This window comes from Dipodomys spectabilis, unplaced genomic scaffold, assembly GCF_019054845.1.
Source record: "Dipodomys spectabilis isolate Male_0828 unplaced genomic scaffold, ASM1905484v1 ptg000266l, whole genome shotgun sequence".
Taxonomy (NCBI): Eukaryota; Metazoa; Chordata; class Mammalia; order Rodentia; family Heteromyidae; genus Dipodomys; species Dipodomys spectabilis.
The window spans coordinates 6,426,190-6,446,175 of record NW_024870943.1 but is presented as its reverse complement, the minus strand read 5'-3'; the positions used below and the strand labels follow the sequence as shown (position 1 = coordinate 6,446,175).

The 19,986-nt window shown below is 56.9% G+C and overlaps 2 protein-coding genes across 4 annotated transcripts; both read right to left on the bottom strand.

Annotated features, from left to right (window-relative positions):
* Positions 1 to 523: 523 nt before the first annotated feature.
* On the bottom strand, positions 524 to 6,746 carry Dmwd (DM1 locus, WD repeat containing). Of its 3 annotated transcripts, XM_042700553.1 has the most exons (5): positions 6,244 to 6,706; positions 5,043 to 5,225; positions 1,863 to 3,140; positions 1,311 to 1,385; positions 524 to 1,022 (listed from the first exon to the last, which is right to left on the bottom strand). In XM_042700553.1, exons 1-5 carry the CDS (start codon positions 6,679 to 6,681, stop codon positions 975 to 977), a joined length of 2,022 nt encoding a protein of 673 aa, XP_042556487.1. In that variant the 5' UTR covers positions 6,682 to 6,706; the 3' UTR covers positions 524 to 974. The 3 variants fall into 3 exon arrangements, with proteins under 3 accessions (XP_042556487.1, XP_042556488.1, XP_042556486.1); XM_042700554.1 differs by lacking the exon at positions 1,311 to 1,385; XM_042700552.1 differs by lacking the exon at positions 524 to 1,022 and having other exon boundaries at positions 1,120 to 1,385; positions 6,244 to 6,746.
* A 2,097-nt stretch (positions 6,747 to 8,843) lies between these two features.
* Rsph6a (radial spoke head 6 homolog A) lies at positions 8,844 to 19,925 on the bottom strand. Its single transcript, XM_042700225.1, has 6 exons — positions 19,378 to 19,925; positions 15,735 to 15,972; positions 14,527 to 15,285; positions 13,411 to 13,555; positions 12,420 to 12,537; positions 8,844 to 9,081 (listed from the first exon to the last, which is right to left on the bottom strand). Exons 1-6 carry the CDS (start codon positions 19,923 to 19,925, stop codon positions 8,844 to 8,846), a joined length of 2,046 nt encoding a protein of 681 aa, XP_042556159.1.
* Between the last annotated feature and the right edge of the window lie 61 nt (positions 19,926 to 19,986).

Sequence of the window (19,986 nt, the reverse complement as noted above, 5' to 3'; positions counted from 1 at the left end):
CCTAAAATAGCTCCTTGGCCACAGGCCGGGCAGCACATTCCTGCCCAGACTGGGATTAGAAAGGAACACTGCAGGGGTGGTGGAGGGGAGGGGAAGGGAAGGCCGGGGGAAGACACCACAGGCCCAGGCTGGGGCACCAGGAGAAAGACCTGTCACAGAGGTGGCTCGGAGGGACTCCAGAGCTCCCCTGGGAGCCGCCTGGAGGAGCCCCTGGGATCACAGACTCGGGACAGCTGGGGAACTTCACACAACTTTCTAAACAAGGCCTGCTGAGGGCCCTGAGAGGGGGGTCCTGGCTGCCCCTGGGGGCGGATCCTCACTGGGGGGCGGGAATCTCTCAAAGGACCCAGCTCACTGCCACTGGTGCCCAGCGCCCTGTGCCTCGCCTTCCCCTTTCAGCCTGGCCCCGTGCTGGGGGAGGCCCCCATGCTGGGGGAGGCGGCTGGGCCAAGGCTTCCTTTGGTCCTAGGCCAGCAGCCCAAAGCACCAACACTTCCTCCCCCCAAAGGGAGCAGAGCCGCTGTGCAAACAGGGAACTTTAGTATAAATAAGAGTCCTGGGGGACAGGGAGGGCCCGGGGGAGGGGGAACCCCCCAGATTTAACACTCTTCAGAAGCACAGACAACAGCAAGGGGAGGGGGCAGCCCTCCGCTGCGGGGCTGGGGCTCCGGCGGGCGAGGACTCTCCCGCGAGGGTCCTGTCGCATGCTGGGGACAGGGCTGTGGACAACACTGACATTTCAGACCAGGGGGGTCATTGCACTTGGCAGTGGGTGGGGACGAGGAAGAGGCCACACAGGCCACTCTCCCCACACTGGGCCCGCCTGGGGGACCCCAGGGGTGTGCAGGGCCGGGGCTTGGAGCAGTCCTTCGCTCATGGTTAGTCTTGTTAATACGTTGATCCGTGAGGCCAGCGGGGAGGGTCACGGCTAGGAGGATGGGGGTATGGGGTGGGGACCCCCGGCATCCACAGCTTCACACCACAGTGCCACTTGGGGAGTTGCCTGGCTGGGAGGAGATCCCCTGGGGAGGATGAGAGGCAGACATGGGCAGGGTTAGGCCCCACTGGCTTCCGCGGGGGGGGGGGGGGGGGGGGGGGGGGGGCCAGAGTCGTGGAGGCTGCGCTGGGCCCGGCCCTGCCCCTCAGCTAGTGCCCTAGCACACGGCAGCTCCCTCACTGTCCTCGGGGGGTCGCAGGCAGAGGATGGGGACGGGGAGGGTGGAGAGAAGATGGGGCACTGGGGCCCCCTCCTGCCTTGGCGGGGGCAGTCCTGAGATGCTGGATGGGAGAGAACTTGGGGACGGTCCTACCTCTACCACTGACTCGCTGGGTGACCTGGGCCAACTTCCTTCCCCTGCCTGGGCCTCGGCCTCCTGGTCTGTGAACTAGGGAGACAGAGGGAGGTCTCAGTCATACTCCCCAAACCCCACCACACCTGCCTCCAAGGCTCTGTGACTGTTCTGAGTTCTAGGATCCCAGGGCTCCCCAAACCAAGGCTTCCATGGGCCCCTGCGGCTCGCCTGAAAAGCGCCCTGTGAGCAGTCAGGGGGTGACTGCTGAGGCACAGGACTTGAGGGATAGCCTTGGACCCAGCAGCCTCCCACCCTCACTTTCCACAGGGGATTCAGATCTCACAGTCCAAGAGCCATGGCACCAGGCTCCACTTCATCCCTGGTAGCCTAAGAACCCCAATTTCCTCCCCCCATAAAGAGAGTGACAAGTGTTGAGAACAGAGCCGGGGGGGGGGGGGGGGGGGGGGGGGGGGCAGTGGGGTGCTGTCCTGCCCTCTCTCTGCTGAGTGGGGCCGGCCAGCCCCACGGGCCAGGGCGGCCAGGGCGCGTGCGCAAGGGGCGGGGACTCACCGCCCTGCCGGGCCGGGCCCAGGTGCAGATGAGGCCCTCCTGGCAGGCGGTGATGATGCAGTCCTCCAGGAACAGCAGGACCGTGAGCCGCTCCTGGGCGATCTTCTTGCACACCAGTGGCTCGAGCAGCGGCACCTCGTGGATGCGAGGGCAGAGCGCAGTGCCCAGCACCTTGGCAGGATCCAGGCGGCTGCGGGGGGCCGGGCCACTGGGCTTGTCGCCGCCGCCGCCACCCGAGCCACCGCGGCTGATGTTGCCCAGGCTGTGGTAGCGCTTGTGCTCCTTGTCGGCGCCGCCGCGCTCCCGCCGCTCCTGCAGCGTGAGGGTGGCGAAGCGGCCGATGCTGAACGGTGCCCCGGCCTCCGCCGTGGCCGCCGCCGCCCCTGGGGCTCCGGCCTTGCCTCCGCCGCCGCCCGCAGGGTGCGGCAGGCTGTTGGAGCGGGACAGGGAGCGGGGCAGAGGGCCTGGGCCTGGCGGCGTGGCACCCGGTGTGCCCGGGAGGGTGCGGGCCCGGGCCAGGGGTGGGTGCGGGGACAGCACGTCTTCCGTGAGGTCCCACAGGCAGAACTGCGTGTCCTGGCCGGCCGAGCCGAAGCGGTAGGTGACCGAGCCAGCCCTGGGCAGCGGGGACAATGGCGCCCCGCTGCCACCACCACCGCCAGGCCCGGCCTCGGGATCCTCATCATCATCCTCGCCACTCCGGTCCCCCGTGTCTCCGTTGTCGCCGTCCCTGCTGGCCGATGCTGGCTCCTCGGCCCGCGTGGTGTAGGGGTCAAAGGCCACGGCGTTGACCCACGACTTGTGGCCGTGGCCCCGAGCCACCACGCGGCCCTCGGTGAAGGACCACACGGTGACCAGGTCGTCCTCGCCTCCCGTCACCACGTAGCGGCCGTCGGGGCTCCAGCAGACGCACAGCAGGCCCCCAAAGTAGCTCTTCATGAGTCCCCGCAGGAGCATGGAGTCGAAGTGGAAGACGCGCAGGCAGCCGTCCTGGCTGACACAGGCCAGGTGGCGGCCGTCGGGGGAGAAGGCGAACTCGTTGAGGGGCCCCTCACCCACCGCCCACTTGGCCAGCGGGTTGCGGGGGGCCTTGCTCTTGGCCGCGTAGACGGCGAAGCCCTCGCCCTGCTTCAGCAGGCTGTACTGGGGCGGCGCCGAGGCGCAGGGGTGGCTCACGTTGTACAGGTACAGGTGGCCGCTGGCGTGAGAAGCCAGGAACAGGTTCTCTGACTCCGGCAGCCACTTCAGATAGGTCACTTTCGTCTTGTCAATCAGGCGCTGAGGGGGAGACACAGGGCGTGGGCAAAGGCGATGCTCCCTGTCCCCCCCCCCCATCCCCCAAGACCCTAAGCCAGCCCCAGCCCGCCAAGCAGAGGAAGAGGGGCAGCCTGGGAGGTGGCCGCAGGGAGCTCCAGGGGGCCTCAGTGGCCATCTTCGGTAGAGGAACAGTCTAGCCTGCGGGAGGACTGCCCTGCGCCTATCTAACCCTGTCTCCATCTTCGCTAGGTCAGGCTGAACGTGAGACGCGTATTCACACCACATCCACATGGGGCTGCGGAGGCAGGCCCATGTGCCCGCGCAGGCGCAGAGCGGTGCACAGCCTTGCAGAAGCTCCCAGCAGCACAGGTGAACAGCGCCCAATCTGCCAGCGGCCAGGTCCAAACCTTCCAGGCTCCTCCTTTCTCACAGTTCACGTCCAACCCAACAATTCCTGTGGGCCCTGGCCCAGCCTTCCATGGACAAATAAGGTGGAGGGAGGGGGCGGAGCCCCGGCCCACCTGCCAGTCCTCAACGCCTGTGACCTGGCCCAGGACTGTCACCCAGACCATCAGAGATGCTGTTCAACACAAGTCAGCCCCCAGCACGGCCCTGCCCCACTCTGCAACTGCAACCCAGCTTTGCTCAACTTCTAGGCAGCCAGCGGTGGACCAACCATTTCCAGGGGTCCCAGTGACACCCCACACGCTGGGCGCTGAGGAAACTGGCAGTCCTGCACCATTTCCACCTGGCTCAGAGTCTGTTCCTCGGGATCCCGTGTCCCTCCAGGTGGACGCCACAGGCACCTCCTTGCCAGGACTCACCTACGTCCACTGTCCTCTCTTCCTTTCCTCCATTGCTGCTCCCAGCCTGTGGAGTGTCCTGCTTCAGTGCAACCTGCCTAGCTGGTCCCTCTAGTCCAACATCCCTCCCCAGGGGCCTTCCGCCTCCTCGGGTCCTCATTCCAATGTCACCTCCTGACCCTATGTCACATCACCGGGTGGCCGTTCATTCCTCCTGCCCTCCCATGCTGTGGTTTCCTCAAGCCCTGGGCACTTGCTGGTCGAGACACTGGGCCTCCCTGTCTGTCTCCACAGCCTGCCTGACCGTGAGGCAAGGACAGGCCCTTCTGTCCCTCAGCTGGCCAAGAAGTGCCTGGAACCACGCCTGGATCAATCACTACTTTGTGAATGAAGAAGCTAATGCATTTTTAATCCATTCACTGTCCCCTCGCTCCCTTCAGCCACTGGCTCACTGAGAACGCTTAAGGAACACTTCCTCTGGGTCAGAGACAAGAAGACAGGCCCAAGAGCAGTCCCTGCCCAGGAGCAGGTCATGCGCTGGCAGCTCCCTGGGAACCAAGCTGGTCCACACCAAGCGCTCTCCCTGGATGATCTCACAACGGTCCCATTTTTGTGGAAGGGGGAAATGGAGGCCCAGGAAACAATCACCTTCCCAAAGCACATGATGCAGCAGGAACTGGAATCCAAAAGCCATTAAACATGAATGGCAAGAGCATTAAGAGCCCTGAACAGCTCCCAGACTCAGGTCTTCCAACCTGAAAAATGGACACCACGATTTCTCTCTTCTGACAGTTTGAAAGCAGGGCCTCTCATTCCCTAACGCTCTACCCTTTCAACCACATCTCCACTTTGGGCACTTTAGTGGATAACTGGAGATAAGACTTTCACAAGCTTTTCTACCTGGGCTGGCTTTGAACTGTGATCCTCAGATCTCAGCCTCCTGAGGATGATAAGCCTGAGCCAGCCTCGCCACAACAATGTCTAACCCATCATCTGACAAAACCTTAAGTAGGACAGTGTTCAATGAGCACAAGGTTAGACCAGCAGAGAGTCTGGGTGTGGGGAGCATGGCGAGCACCCCTCTTCCCAGAGAGCTGTGTGGGAAGAAGCCTGCAATCACCTCCTCATTGAAGAGCTTGCTGGTGTCCTTCTTGATGAGGTCCAGGTACTGCACCTGGCCAGCCGAGAAGCCCACCAGCAGGGAGATGGTCTCCGTGGCAGCAGTGAACTGGTTGAAGTCATGGCAGGTAGGCTGGGTGCCCTTGTAGATCCGCTTGTCGATGGGCTTGTTGAGGTCAATGGACTTGTGGGGGGAAGGGGGGAGAAGAGGTGTATGGGTTTAGATCACTGAGAGGAAGGAAAAGGGAGTTGAGGTTGGGGAAAACCACTAACAGGAAGTAGAGTTCAATCCCAGAGGGAAGTGGGTAGATGGAGAGGGAGGGAGGGGCAACCACAGACAGGAAGGGGACTCAAATCACAGACAAGCTGGGGAAAAACCTAGACCACAAGCACAGCTCTTACCCACCCCCCCATTTGCAGTGTGCCTCTCCAAAGCTGGCCTCTCCCCCGGGATTTCGGGATACCCTTGCCCACAGCACCACGATGGGGTTCCCAAGCTTCCATTCTTTTCCAGGCCTCCCAGAGTCCATAACCTCAGCAACTTTCCTGGGACTTAACCTCGGGATCACCTAAGTCTGATGGACTCTTAAGGCCCAGCATCCCTTCAAACCTGAGGACCTCAGTCACAATTAAGAGACCCACCAACCCTCACGGTCTCCATCTCAGCGTCTCCATCACTGCATCCCACCCCTCTGGACCTATGTCCCTTCAGAGACAAATGCCCCTTGAGGGAAGACTTCCCAGCGTAGGGCGCCTCCATCTCCTCCATCACCCTGTCAGCCTAGAGACCCTCATTACCTCCACACCTCAGTTTTCTCTAGGACTTGTATTCACTGTTTCCTCTAAGACCCCATCATTTCCAGCATCTCCTTGAACTCCTGGGCTTCAGGAGCTTCATCATCCCTGGCTACACACACAAACACCTCCATTCTAGGTTCTCTTCCATCTCCTCAGTGCCTGTGTCACCCCAGGATACCTCGTTGGCCTCCCAGATGGTCTCGGACACTCCCACCCCAGCCTCAAGGCAGAGGGACCCCCCCCCCCCCACTCATCACCTTCTGGAATCCTGCAAGACTACGCCCTAGGATGCTCATCACAGCAAGGGTGTTTCCTCTAGACCCCAAGATTTGGGGGGGAACCACCTCCCCCCCACCCCAGGTAACTCAGCTACCCAGGCCCCCACGATGCGGGGCCTCACTCACCCGCTGGCTCCCGCGGCGGCAGCAGCCCGGGTAGAAATAGAGCTCGCGGCCCAAGTTGAAGCAGACGCGGTCCCCGCCGGCGCCCAGCCCCGCGGGCGTGGCGGGCGGCTCCCCGGGCCCGTCGGGCTCCCCGAGGCGCACCAGGCTGAGGCGCACGGCGGGCAGCGCGGGCCCAGGCCCCGGGCCTGCGGGCGGCGGGGAAGACGCGGGGCCGGCGGCGGCGCCGGGGCCCGAGGCGGAGGCCGGGCCGGGCGGGGGCTGCGGGGGCTGCGGCGGCGCCGGGGTCTGGGCGGAAGCGGGCCCCGGCCTGCGGGCGGCGCCGTCGCCGGGGAGCAGCTTGTAGAAGCCCTCCCGGGTGCGGAACTGCGACTTGATCTCCGCGCAGTCCCCCATGGTGGCGCCGGGGCCCGAGCCGCCCTCCGCGCCGCCCGCCGCCATCTTGGGCGCCCCCCGGGCCCCGCCGCTGTCGGACCTCCGCCCGCAGCCGGGCCCCCAGCCGGAAGCCGCAGGCCCCGAGCCGGAAGACGTAGGGTCGTCACCTTGGAGACGCTTCTTCGATTGGCACCTGAATGAAGAGGCGGGACCAACCCCGTTGGTCGCTCGGGTAACGGTTCGGGGTGTGGGCGTGGCTAACGGGTGGGTGTGACCTCCGTGCCTGTGACAGACTTGTGGTTGGCTACAGGGCGTGGCCTGCGAGGAGGGGGCGCGGCCAAGAGGAAAGCTCGGGTCCCTAACAACGTTGCCCTGGGAACCGTTTGCCTAGCAACGGAGGGACCCTCTGGAGAAGGGCTGGTCCCACCGCTTTCCCATGATGTCACAACTGATCCTAGGTGATGACTGTGTTCTTACACTATCTACAATGCCCCCCCTGACCTCCACTGCTCCCCACTGAGTTCCCAAATGACCACAGAGCTCCAACTTTTTTTTTTTTTTTTTGATGGTGGTGCTACTAGGCTTTGAACACAGGCATTCACCATGCTGGACCAGTGCTACGCCTCCACTCCTCTCCCCTAGGCCTTTTGTCTTTTGAGAGAAGGTCTTGCCAACATGTGCCCAAGCTGACCTCGAATGCATGATTCTCCTACATCCACCTCCTAAGTAGCTGGAATTACAGATGTGATTCCTGCCACCACACCTGGCTCTAAAATGTTATACTGAAGTTAACTTTTTTCTCTCTATCTCATGGTATTGGGATTTGGTCTCAGGGCCTCGTACTCTATCACTTGAGCTATGCCTTCAGAGTTTTGTTGGTGAATTGGAGATATCGTCAGTCTCATGGGCTTTTCGACCTTGGGTGGCTTTGAACCACGATCCTCAGATCTCAGCCTCCTGAGTAGCTAGGCATATGGGTATGTGCCACTGCCTGCCTAGCTTTCACTCGAATTTCCTCTCTCACTACTACCCCATCACTTCCTGCCTCTTTGAGGTTTGAGAAGTTATTCCCTTACATCTCATCATATCCTTTGGACCTTGGGCTTTTGCACATGCGGTCTTATTCTGTTCTTGGTCTTTTAATAATTAATTTTGAGCCCAAGTATGATAGAGTATACCTGGAGTCCTGGCAGTCTGAAGGGTGAGGCAGGAGGAACTCATCTTTGAGGCCAGCCTGGACTACACAGCAAGACCCTGTTTCAAAAAAAAAAACAAACAAACGGAAAACATTAAAAAAAAAGTTTTGTCCACATCTTGCAATTTGGCACTCTTTTTTTTTTTTTGTCAGTTGTGAGGCCTGAACTCTAGGCCTGGGCACTGTCCCTCAGTTCTTCAGCTCAAGGCCAGCGTTCTACCATTTGAGCCACAGCGTCACTTCTGGCTTTTTCTGCTTATGTGGTGCTGAGGAATTGAACTCAGGGCCTCATGCATGCAAGGCAAGCGCTCTACCCCTGAGCCACCTTCCCAGCCCCCACATCTTGCAATTTGGATTCCCCTGTCTGGGTTTAAATCTGTCCTGAGAAGGCAGAAGTAGAGAAGATACCTCATCCCTTCTGTGTCCCCCAGACCAGGCCTAGGCAGACAGGAAGTGCTTTCACAATTGTTTAGTGGCCGAGCATGGTGGTATACACCTGTCATCCCAGCACTGGGGAGACTGAGAGGCAGGAAGATGGTGAATTGGAGGCTGGCCTTGTTTGATGGCTAAATGGAGAAATGAAAGATATGGAGGCTGGGAAGGTGGCTTAGTGGTAGAGTGCTTGCCTCCCATGCATGAGGTCCTGGCTTGGATTCCTCAGCACCACATAAGTAGAAAAGGCCAGAAGTGGCGCTGTGGCTCAAGTGGTAGAGTGCTAGCCCTAAGCTGAAGAGCTGAGGGACAGCGCCCAGCCCAGAGTTGAGGCCCCACGACCGACAAGAAAGAAAAAATCCTCCCTGTGGCCCAGGCAGAGCCCACCAGCCCTGCATCTGGGTCAACAAATGTGAACCAAGCAATGACCCCAGCCTCCATGACACAAGGGGACATTTTATTAAGAACAATAGACCTGTCTTTTTCTATCCCTGCGCTCTAGGCGCAAAACACAAACAAACAAGGAAAGTACCATGGGCACTGGGGTATGGGTAAAGGGACTATTGCTGTCTGCCTGCCTGCAGAATGGGGCCGGAGAGTCTCAATCCTCCAGATCCTCCTCCTCCTCCTCCTCTTCGTCCTCCTCCTCCTCCTCAGCCGCCGCCAGGGCCTGCTCCTGAGCGGCCTTCAGCGCCTGCTCCTCCTCCACCGTGGGGTCGCTCATCTCCATGATCTCGGGGCCGCTGGGGTATTCCTGCTGAATGGGGGCCGGCAGGGCAGGGTTGAAGTTCTCAGGGCTGTATTTGTGACCCCAGCCGATGTACAGGTTCTCAAACTTCCTATAGGGGCAGCGAGACACCGAGATATTTCTTTTAAGGGTGAGATGAAATCTGGGTGGCTGCCAAGCCACCAGCAGTTTGGGGAACTGTACCCACTCAGCATCTTTGTTCACCTGTCCATTCTACCGAGACAGCCAGAACCTGTGCCACACAGGCGAACCCACAGCAACAGTGCCCAGCAACCCATGTGGCTGGCGTGGTGAATTCAGAATCCTACTTCATGTCCTCATTTTACGAGGAACTTCTTTAACCCAGTGATTCTTTATGGAGCATGTGGTTTGTCACAACATTTGTGAATCTCTCCAATTTCCTTCCCTCATTGATCTTTCTCTCTCCCTCCACTCCCCCCCCATTTTCTTTTAGATAGAGTCTTACTATGTAGCCTCAGCTAGCCTCAATCTGTGACCCTCCTGTCTCTGCCTCCCATGTAGCTAGGATTCCAAGTATATATCACTTACACATGAATGCCTATCTTTTTTGTTTTGTGCTGGTTCCGGGGCTTGAACTCTAGGCCTGGGCACTGTCCTTGAGCTTCTTTTGCTTAAGACTAGCACTCTACCACTTGAGCCACAGTGCCACTTCTGGATTTTTTTTTTTTCTGATCATAGGGCTTGAACTCTGGGCCTGGACGTGGTCCCTCAGCTCTTCAGCTCAAGACTAGTACTCTACCACTTTTATCCATAGCACCGCTTCTGGTTTTCTGGTGATTTATTGGATACAAGAGTCTCATGGACTTTCCTGTCCCGGGCTGGATTTGAACCATGATCCTTAGAACTCAGCCTCTTGAGTAGCCAAGATTACAGGCATAAACCACCAGTACCTGTCTGTCTGTCTGTCTGTCTGTCTGTCTGTCTGTCTCTCTCTCTCTCTCTCTCCTCTGTCTCTCTATCTCTGTCTGTCTCTCTCTTCTTCCCTCTCTCATTCCAGACCAGCACTTAAATACAGTATCTGATGATTTTGCTCATTGGCTGGTACTCTACCAATTGAGGCATGGCTCCAACCAATCTCTCTCTCTCTCTCTCTCTCTCTCTCTCTCTCTCTCTCATTCCTTCTTCCTTTTCATACTAGGGATTGAACTCAAGGCCTCAGGCTTGAGAAGCAGGTGCTTTGCCACTTGTGCTCTGCTAGTCCTTTTTTGCATTTTTGCCCAGCTAGCTTGGACTCTGATCTACCTATTTCTGTTGCCCAGAATTACTGGGAGGACTTAACCATTGGTTAAAATGAAGTGTGTAGACCTTGTTTTTTACCCCAGGTATGCTTTGAATGTCAGTCTCTCATTCTTAGGATGACAGGCTTGTGCCACTGTTCCTGGCACTGTTAATTTCCAGCTTCATCTAGGCTGCTCGGAAGATGCAGTGTGCACACTCTCAAGCACTGACTTTTCTGGGACTCGTTTTATGACTCAGTCTGTGGCCCTTCCTCAAGTGTGCTCCATGAGTGTTTGAGCAGAATGTGTATTCTGCCGTTGTTAGGTGGAGTGCATTTCATTTCATTTTAGTTAATTTCCATTCTAAAAATAAAACTGATACTTCATTTGGTTATTGGAAAGCTCCCAAGCATGCCTGGAACAACTCAACTACATAAATCTACTTTTTGCCTTTCTCTTAATTGCTCTTGAGGCAGGGTGATCCAGTATAGCCCAGGCTGGCCTCCAATTCTTCATCTTCCTACCTCTGCCACCTCAGCTCTGGGATCTCAAATGTGTGCCACCAAGCTTGGCAAAAGTCAAGGATTTCTCATAAATATTTATCATTCAAATTGGGATGTGCATTGCCAGGCTCCAGTGGCTCATGCCTGTCATCGTAGCTACTCAGGAGGCTGAGATCATAGTTTGAAGGCAGCCCAGGCAGGAAAGTTTTTGAGACCCTGATCTCTAGTTAACTAGCAACAAGCTGGAAGTCAGGCTGTGGCTCAAGTGGTACAGCATCCACCTTGAGCAAAAAAAAAAAAAAAACAACCTAAGGGACAAAGTTGAGCAGTGATGGCTTATACCTGTCATCCTTGTTACTCAGGAGGCTGAGATCTGAGGATCACAGTTCAAAGCCAGCCTAGGAAGAAAAGTCTGTGAGACTCTTTATCTCCAATTTAAAAAGCTGGAAGTGGGGGCTGGGAATGTGGCTTAGTGATAATTGTGCTTGTCTAGCATGCATGAAGCTCTGGATTCGATTCCTCAGCAACACATAAACAGAAAAGGCCAGAAGTGGTGCTGTGGCTCAAGTGATAGAGCACTAGCCTTGAGCAGAGAGAGGCTCAAGGACAGTGCTCAGGTCCTGAGTTCAAGCTTCAGGACTGGAAAAAAATGTGGATGTAGAGCTGTAGCTCAAGTGGTAGAGCACTAGCAGCCTTGAGCAATAAAGCTCAGGGATAGCTCCCAGGCCTTGCGTTCAAAACCCAGGACTGGTATATACACACAAACATGCAAAATCCAAGGATCAGCATACAGGTTCAGAGTTCAAGCCTTATTACTAGCACAAACAACAATGATATTGATGATGATGATGATGATGATGATGATGATGATGATGATGATGATGATGATGATGATGATGGATGATGGATGATAATTGCCAAAACTGTGGTTAAAATGAAACTCCAGAACCTGGAATACAGGTCCTGATTCCCATAATTGGTTTACAAAGAGAAAAGGTTCACGCGCTGTGTGGTCATCCTGCCATCTGGTGGATAGAGCTGGTAATGCAGCCACCGGAGGCCTCTGGGTCTAGGCTGAGCCCAAGGGCTCCCCATGGTGACCATCCAGATGACAATGTTTGCATTGCTGGGAGAGGCAAATGCAGAGGTGGTTTCGGCTCATCAGTCTTTTGGGAGCAACTGGTGGGATCCTCGTGGTCTAGACTTTTGCTCCATGGGGGAAAGACCATCCTAATAGGAAGAACTGTCCAGAGACCAAGGGAGACTCCCCACAGAGGAGCTGCAGACAGGATGGCCTGACACCTGTGCTGTGTGACCCTGAGACAGGCCCTTCCCCTCTCTGGCCCTCTGTTCCCTCCAAGGAACTCACAGCTTTGGTCTGGGATTTGCTGTTGTTTTATAACAGCCTTGCAATATAGCCCAGGCTGGTGTCAAAGCCTGGATCCTCCTGCTTGTACCTCTAGGGTGCTGGGATTACAGGAGTGCGTCACTGGGCCCTGTACCCTACTCAGACTTGAGAATTCTTATTTTAGCCCCAGTGGAACCCCTGGGTAAGAGGGTCATTTCCCTAGGACTCCTTAGGGGCTCCTTGTAATCCCTGCCCCTTTGGAGGGCTGCCTAGGAAATCCTCAGGGGCTTTTTTTTTGGGGGGGGGGGTGAGGGTGGGGAGAGACAAGGACAAGACTTACTTGCCACTAGCATAGGCATAGGCCCCCGGCCAGAGATTGGAGCGGACCACGGCCACGGAGTACTGAGGGCAGAGGCTGCAGGAGATGCGGGTAGTCCACGGTGACATGTGCATGACCTCTGCAGGAGGCCAACAGAGAGGGACAGTGTGGCCAGGGGGTCCCCGCACCCTGCCCAGTCCCCAGGGGAGGAGAGAAGGGAGGAGGATCAGAGAGCATGTGCAGAACTGTGATACCTGTCCGGCTTGATTCCCTGGCTCTGGACCCTTCCCCTGCTGGGGCCTCAAGTTTATCACCTGAGCCTCAGTGACTGCACCCAGGAAATGGGGACATTCGCCTGCGAGGGGGGGGGGCATGAAGCCGGGTGACAAGGGCCCCAGCAGAGCCAGGCTTTGCTGGTCAGGATTTTCCTCCCAGTGGGACCCTCGGTGGGGCACAGGCTGCTGAAGGCAGGGCCCAGGCTCTTTGCTCATAGAATTGGGATTCACTAACGGGTGTGGTTGGCTCATGCCTGTCATCCTAGCTACTCAGGAGGCCAAGATCTGAGGATCATGGTTCAAAGCCAGCCCGGGCAGGGAAGTCCGTGAGACTCTTATCTCCAATAAACCACCAGAACACTGGAAGTGACGCTGTGGCTTGAGTGGTAGAGCGCTAGCCTTGAGCTGAAGAGCTGAGGGACGGCGCCCAGGCCCACAGTTCAAGCCCCACGACCAGCAAAAAACTTGGGGTTCATTCTCAGGTTCCTCAGATTCCCAGCCTCTCTCTCCTCTTTCCTCCATCTCACTTCCTGTCCGTTCATCCAACCCCAGTTCAAGCTCACCTGGCCTGGGGGGGAAGGAGGGAGTTGGGCTCTGAACTCCAGGAGCCCCTGAGGAAGTGGGCATCCCGGTGTCTGCATTGAAAGAGGTAGAGCCAATGAGGCGGGTTGGGTGGACCTCACAGATGACCCCTCTGTGTCCACCTCTTTCCCCAGCTACGCCCGGAGGAGGCTTACCAGCATCTTCCGAGAGTGGGGTCAGCAGTGGAGGCCCAACCTCCTGCTCTACCTCCTCCATGGCCTCATCCGCTTTCTCCTCCTCCTCCCCCAGCTCCTCCTCCTCGTCTGTCTTCTGCAAAGGATTCACCCACGTGCAGCGGCCCTGGGGGCGGAACGGGCTCAGCAGGCCTGGGGGACAGACACATGGGGGACAGCACTGCCTGCCTTTGCTCTTCTGTGAAGTGGGGGGAGCAGGAGCCTCTTCCATTGGGCTGCTGGGTTTAGTGAGACCCTCAAGAGGCAAATAGTGTGTTTTGGTTTTTTTCTGTCTTGAAACACAATCCTGGCTTCTGGCATATGTCAGCATGGAAGGATGGATGGATGGAAGGATAGACGGAAAAATGAATGGATGAATAGTGCCAGTGAATGAGTAAGATGGATGGGCAGAAGAATGGATGGGTGGATGGATGGAAAGATGGATGATGTGGAAGAGTGGATGAATGGAAGGATAAACAGATAGATGGAAGGATAGATGGATAGATGGATGGATGGATGGATGGATAGAAGGGTGGAAAGATGAATGGATGAGTAGATGGATGGATGGATGGATGGAAGGATAGATGGATGGATGGATGGATGGATGGATGGATGGATGGAAGGGTGGAAAGATGAATGGATGAGTAAATGGATGGATGGATAAGATGAATGGGCAGAAGAATGGATGGGAGGCTGATGATGTGGATGAGTGGATGAATGGAAGGATGGGTGGACAGAAGATGGATGAATGGAGGGACAGATGGGTAGATGGGTGAATGGATAAATGGATGGTGAGAAAGATGGATGATGTTTAGGATAGATGGGAATGACAGAAAGATGGATGGAAAGGAAGGAAGAAAGGATGAAGGGATAGAGGGTGGATGGATGGGTAGATGGGCTGATGGGTAGACTGAGGATCAGATGAATGGGTGGATGATGGCTGGATGGATAGATGGAACTGATGGGCGCATGGCAGAGAGGGTGGGTGTGTATAACTCACTGGGGTGCCCAGCCCTGCTGTGGGGAGCCGGGATGGCGTGGGGTGGGTGGGGCTCCCTCCCTCCCTCCCCCCGCGGGGCCCGGGGCCCGCCCCAGCACCTGTGGCAGGATGTGCTGGGTGTGGTGGACCCAGTTGGCCATGGAGTCCACGAGCTCGAGCACGGGGATGCCTTCGAAGTCGGGGTTCTCCTCGAAGGAGTCGCGTCCGGCGCCACCCTCCTCCTCCTCGTCACCCTCCTCCTCCCCAAACTGGTAGAAGCCGAGCGGGCTGATGTGCGTGGCAGCGGAGATGCGGGCGATCTGCGCGCGCAGGTAGTTGGCCTCGTTGCCCGGGAAGGGCGGGAAGCTGGTGACGGGCGCGTCCAGGTGGCCGGTGAAGAACTTCTTGATCCTGCGGGCCTGCACGATCTGCGCAGGCGTCACGTGCGGGAGCCGCGTCCACGCGCGGCCCGGCTCGCTGCACACGAAGTACAGGTACTTGTTGGCCCCCGTGCGGCTCTCCTCCTTGGGGACGGTGGGCGGCGGCTTCCACTGGGGCTTGGGGACCGTGTCCACCTCCTTCTCCTCGTCCTCCTCGCCCTCCTCCTCGTGCCCCTCCAGCGCCTCGCCCTCCAGCATCTCCTCTATCTCCTCCTCCTCGCCCTCCTCCTCGCCCTCCCGGAACTCCACCTCGGCCACCAGGTAGCTGCAGCTCAGCCCCAGGATCTTGCCCCAGAAGCGGCAGGTGTGGATGGGCTGCTGCTCCACCAGCTGCTTCAGCGCCAGGTAGATGCGGAAGCTCTCGTCGGCGCTCAGCCCCACGCCCGCTTGCTCGAAGTAGAAGGCCGTCTCCATGATGTTGGGCACCGGGGTCTCACCCTACGAAAGAGGAAACGCGAGCTCCGTGAAGCCCCGAGTTAAGGAACTTCAGCCGGGCCAGGTGACTCTTACCTGGAATCCCAGCTACTGGGGAGGCAAAGAACAACCACAGAAGTTAGCTGGCGCAGGTGGCTCACACGTGTCAGCCTAACTACTCAGGGGGCTGAGAGCCCGTCCATCCCCAAGGCCCCGCCCACACCGACCCCGCCCGCTCCAAGGGCACCGCCCACCACAGGTCCCGTCCAACCCGTACAGCACATCACCAGGCCCCGCCCACAAAGTACGGCCCACGCCAAGACCCCGCCCAGCCCCGCCCTCCCGTCCCAGGCCCTGCCCACACCACCCCAGCCCCGCCTGCCCTCAGGCCCCGCCCATCCCAAGACCCCTCCAATCCCTCCCGCCAGCCCCGCCTCAGGCCCCGCCCCCGCCCCGCCCCCTGGCCCACTCACCACCTCTTCTTCCATCTCCTGCTCGCCCTCCCCGCCAGTGCTGGTCCGCAGGAACAGCGCCTTCTGCTTCTCCGCCATCTCGTAAGTGGGCTGCAGTTCAGGGTCGTCCCGCAGCGTGTCCAGTTTGGGGTGGAACCATTCCCACTGCGCGGTGCGGTTCAGAGACTCCAGGATGGACAGCGGGTCCTCCGGCCGCTCGTTGAGGATCTTGGTCAGCAGGTTCACCAGGTGTTCGTACCTGCCTCCCCGGAGGAGGGGAAGGTGAGGCTGCCGCCCGCGCTTGGCCCTGGGGACCCTGGGAGGGACAGACAACCGCCCTGCCCCTGTAGTTGGCACCCTGATGATGATGACAGTGGACAGCACGTGAACATGTCAGGCAGGGGGTGGCACGCAGGTGTCAGTGTGTAGTCTAGGCTGGCCACAAATCAGATCATCCTTATTTGCTTTTTGTGCCAGTACTGAGGCTTGAACTGAGGGCCTGGGCGCTATCCCTTAGCCTTTTTTTTTTTTTTTTGCTCAAGGCTGGTGCTGTACCACCACTTGACTCACTGCTTCACTTCTAGCTTTTTGCTGGTTCATTGGAGATAAGAGTCTCATGGCCTCCAACCAGGATCCTCAGATCTCAGCTTCCTGAGTAGTCAGGATTACAGGCATGAGCCATGGGCACCAAGCAGAATGTCTTTTAATACTTTCTGTTTAGACACATAGTGAGAACAAATGAGGATACTCTTAGGAGGGGAACACAAAGGAGCAATGCTTAGATGTTTTCTTTGTTGCTGTTTTTGTTCTTTTTGTGTTGTTTGTTCATTTGTGTGTCTTTGGGAGGGTGAGGGGGGCACAGCAATGGAGGGACAAAAGGTGAACAAATGCAGCAGTGGTATTCATTGGACACCATGTTGATAATGAACTGTAGGTATAAACTTAGGGTGGGGAGGGAAGGGAAAACCAGGGGAGCTCAAGGGAAGGGATAACATTGGGAATGTGGCTTAGTGGTAGAGCGCTTGCCTTGCATGCCTGAGGCCCTGGGTTCGATTCCTCAGCACCACATAAGCAAAAAGAAAAAAAAGCCGGAAGTGGCGCTGTGGCTCAAGTGGTAGAGTGCTAGCCTTGAGCTGAAGAGCTGAGGGACAGCGCCCAGGCCCAGAGTTCAGGCCCCACGACTGAACCTCCCCCCCCCCCCAAAAAAAGCTCAGGGACAGTGCCCAGGCCCTGAGCGCAAGCCCCAGGACTGGTGAGAGACATAGAGACAGAGAGAGAGAGAGACAGAGAGAGAGAGAGAGAGGGAGGGAGAGACAGAGAAATGTATTCATTACCTGACTTATGTAACTATAACCTCTCTGTACATAACCTTTATAACTATATATATGTGTGTGTGTGTGTATATATATATATATATATATATATATACATATATATATTTGCCTGTCATTTAACTCAGAACCTGAGCACTACCTCTGAGCTTCTTTTGCTCAAGGCTAGCACTCTACCTCTTGAGCCACAGCACCACTTCCAGTTTGTGTTTTTTTTTTTTCTGTATATGTGGTACTGAGGAATCAAACCCAGGGCTTCATGCATACTAGAAAAGCACTCTACCACTGAGCCACATTCCAAGCCCTAAACCTTCTATTTGAGCCAGCTGCTGATGGCTCATGCCTATAATCCCAGCTACTCTGGAAGATGAGATCTGAGGATCATGATTCAAAGCCAGCCCAGGCAGAAAATCTGAGACTCTCATCTCCATTCAACCACCAAAAAAAACAGAAGTGGAGCTATGGCTCAAGTGGTAGAGTGCCAGCCTTGAGCAAAAAACCTGAGACGATGCCTATACCTCAAGTCTAAACCCCAGCACTAACCAAAAACCAAAATGAAACCACCACCCTTCTATGTAGCTATTCTGGAGGTCACAGCCAATGCAATACAGCAAGAAAAAGAAAAAGGAAAAGCAAAATTGGAAAAGCAGGAGCAAAACTTCTTTGGCTTACAGGGAAGGTTGGGAAGTATGCAGAGGTCTTCAGGGAGGTGTGCCTGCTTGTTGGAGGAATGTGCAGTGGGGGGCTCAGTGTGGCTTCCATCCACTTATGCTGGACACTCGGGTTGGGGCCGCGTGCAATCATAACCATCCCTTCTTTCCAGAGGAGGAAAGTTGAGGTTTCAGAGGGTTGAGTTCAGCACTCATACAAAGATGGGACCTTGGGGACCAAGCTGGGGCAATTTCACCGGATACATATGCGAGAAACCTGCCATGTACAAAGTGCTTTGTGAACGATCCTTTCATTGTGTACAAGTACTGGGGATTGAACTCAGGACCTTGTCTTTATTCAACTTGCTGGTACTCTTACCACTTGAACCACACCTTCAGCTCAGCTTTTTGCTTGCTATTTTGGAGATGGAGTCCCCCGTACGTATTTGGCCCAAGCTAGCTTTTGAACTGTGACCTCAAGACCTCAGCCTCCACAGCAGCTGGGATTACAAGCGTGAGCCACCGGTGCCTGGTTGTGAGCAGGTTTTTTGTTGTTGTTGTTGTTAGTCAGCTATGGGACTTGAACTCTGGGGCTGGGAGCTGTCCCTCAGCTCTTCAGCTCAAGGCTAGCACTTGAGCCACAGCACCACTTCGGGTTTTCTGAGTGGTTTATTGGAAATAAGAGTCTCACAGTTTCTTGCCCAGGCTGGTTTTGAACCACAATTATCAGATCTCAGCCTCCTGAGAAGCTGAGGTTACAGGTGCAAGCCACCGGCATGGGACTTGTAAGCAGTGTTGAGCATGGAGGACCCTCACTGAAGCTGGGAAGGGGAAGAAGAGGGAACACTGGCCAGGGCATCGCAAGAAGAGGCCGCGAAGCTCCCAGTAGTGAGGTTTTGTTGTGTTGCTAGAACACCAACAAGTTAATTCTGACAGGGTTCTGGGGTCTGAGTTAGGAGCAGAAATTAATTTTGGGGAATGGGTAGGGGATACCACCCAGTTATCTGGACAGGTTCTCCCCATACTGCACCCCCTTCTCCTGCCTTTTTTCCCTTAGTCCTTACTGTTGCCTTATTATTTATTATTGCTGTTATTAGTGTGTATGTGTGCCAGTCCTGGGACTTGAACTCAGGGCCTGGGTTGTCTGTCTTCGAGGTTTTTTTTTTTTTTTTGCTTGAGCCACAGCTCCATTTCCACCTCTTTGCTGGTTCATTGGAGACAGATGAGTCTTAAAATTTTCCTGCCAGACCTGGCTTTGAACAGCGATCCTCCATTCACTCCCCAAGAATGTTGAGCTGAGTACCTGATAGCAGCTCTCTGGCAAGTACCTTCTTCAAGCAGGGAAGTTTAGTGAATAAGTACAGGGTCTAGCCAGGCATGGTGGTGCACACCTGTAATCACAACACTTGGGAGGCTGAGTCTAGAGGATTGTGAGTTTGAGGCCAGCCTTGGGCTACATAATGAGATGATACATTAAACAGAAAACTGCACAGGTCTTCAGGAGCCAAACCACCTGCTGCTGCTCTGTGGCTGTGTGATCTTGGATTAGAGACCCCACCCTCTCTGGTTCGGACTGGTCTGTGGTGTCAGGGGCTGTGTGGCTGGAGGCTCTCGTCCCTGACTCTAGCTAAGATGTGAGGTGGGGGGAGGTGCCCCCCTCCCCGCAGACCCCTCCCCTCTCACAGGCTGAGGTCGCAGCTGGCGCTGGTCTGCAGCAGGTAGGCCTTGGCGTTCTGCACGGCCAGCTCACGAGGCTCAGGCTCCGGCACGTCCCTGGTGAAGGACATGAAGGCCGGCTCCGAGGGCCCCAGCGTCGGGTCGTCCCTCAGGTAGGGCCCGTGCTGCGGGCTTTCTTCGAGTTCCTGGTCGTCGTCGGGGTACAGGTTGTACTGGGTGAGGAGGCCGACCCCCGGCTCCTGGTAAGGAGACTCCATGGGCTGGTAGAGGCCCGGGCTCATGGGAAGGCCGCTGGCGAACTCGGCTCCCTGGTAGGCGAGGGGCTGGTACTCGGGGGCGTAGCCCATGTCCATGCCTGGGTAGTCCAGGCCGCCCATACCTGCGTCCTCCCCCGGGTAGGCCGGGTACATGGGCATGCCGGCCTGGTACGCCGGGCCGCCCATCAGGTCCTGCTCATCCTCGCCGTATTCCTCGCCGTATTCCTCGGCCTGCTCCCAGCTGCCTTGCGGCTGCCCAGGGCGCTGGGAGCCCCTCCGGGACGTGGGGTCCCCCATGCTTCCAGACCGGGAGGAAGCTCGCCGAGCGGAGGCGAGGATCGGCGGTGACCGGCGGTTA

Excerpts from the sequence above, each read along its gene's own strand:
- Dmwd (XM_042700552.1), bottom strand. The coding sequence starts at position 6,681 with ATGGCGGCGGGCGGCGCGGAGGGCGGCTCGGGCCCCGGCGCCACCATG. Across the intron at positions 5,226-6,243 it reads GCCGCCGCGGGAGCCAGCGG|TCCATTGACCTCAACAAGCC; the intron begins GTGAGTGAGGCC and ends TCCCCCCACAAG. Across the intron at positions 1,386-1,862 it reads GGGCCCGGCCCGGCAGGGCG|TTCACAGACCAGGAGGCCGA; the intron begins GTGAGTCCCCGC and ends CTGTCTCCCTAG.
- Rsph6a (XM_042700225.1), bottom strand. The coding sequence starts at position 19,925 with ATGGGGGACCCCACGTCCCGGAGGGGCTCCCAGCGCCCTGGGCAGCCG. Across the intron at positions 15,286-15,734 it reads AGGAGATGGAAGAAGAGGTG|GGTGAGACCCCGGTGCCCAA; the intron begins GTGAGTGGGCCA and ends CCTCTTTCGTAG. Across the intron at positions 12,538-13,410 it reads CCCACTCTCGGAAGATGCTG|AGGTCATGCACATGTCACCG; the intron begins GTAAGCCTCCTC and ends GGCCTCCTGCAG.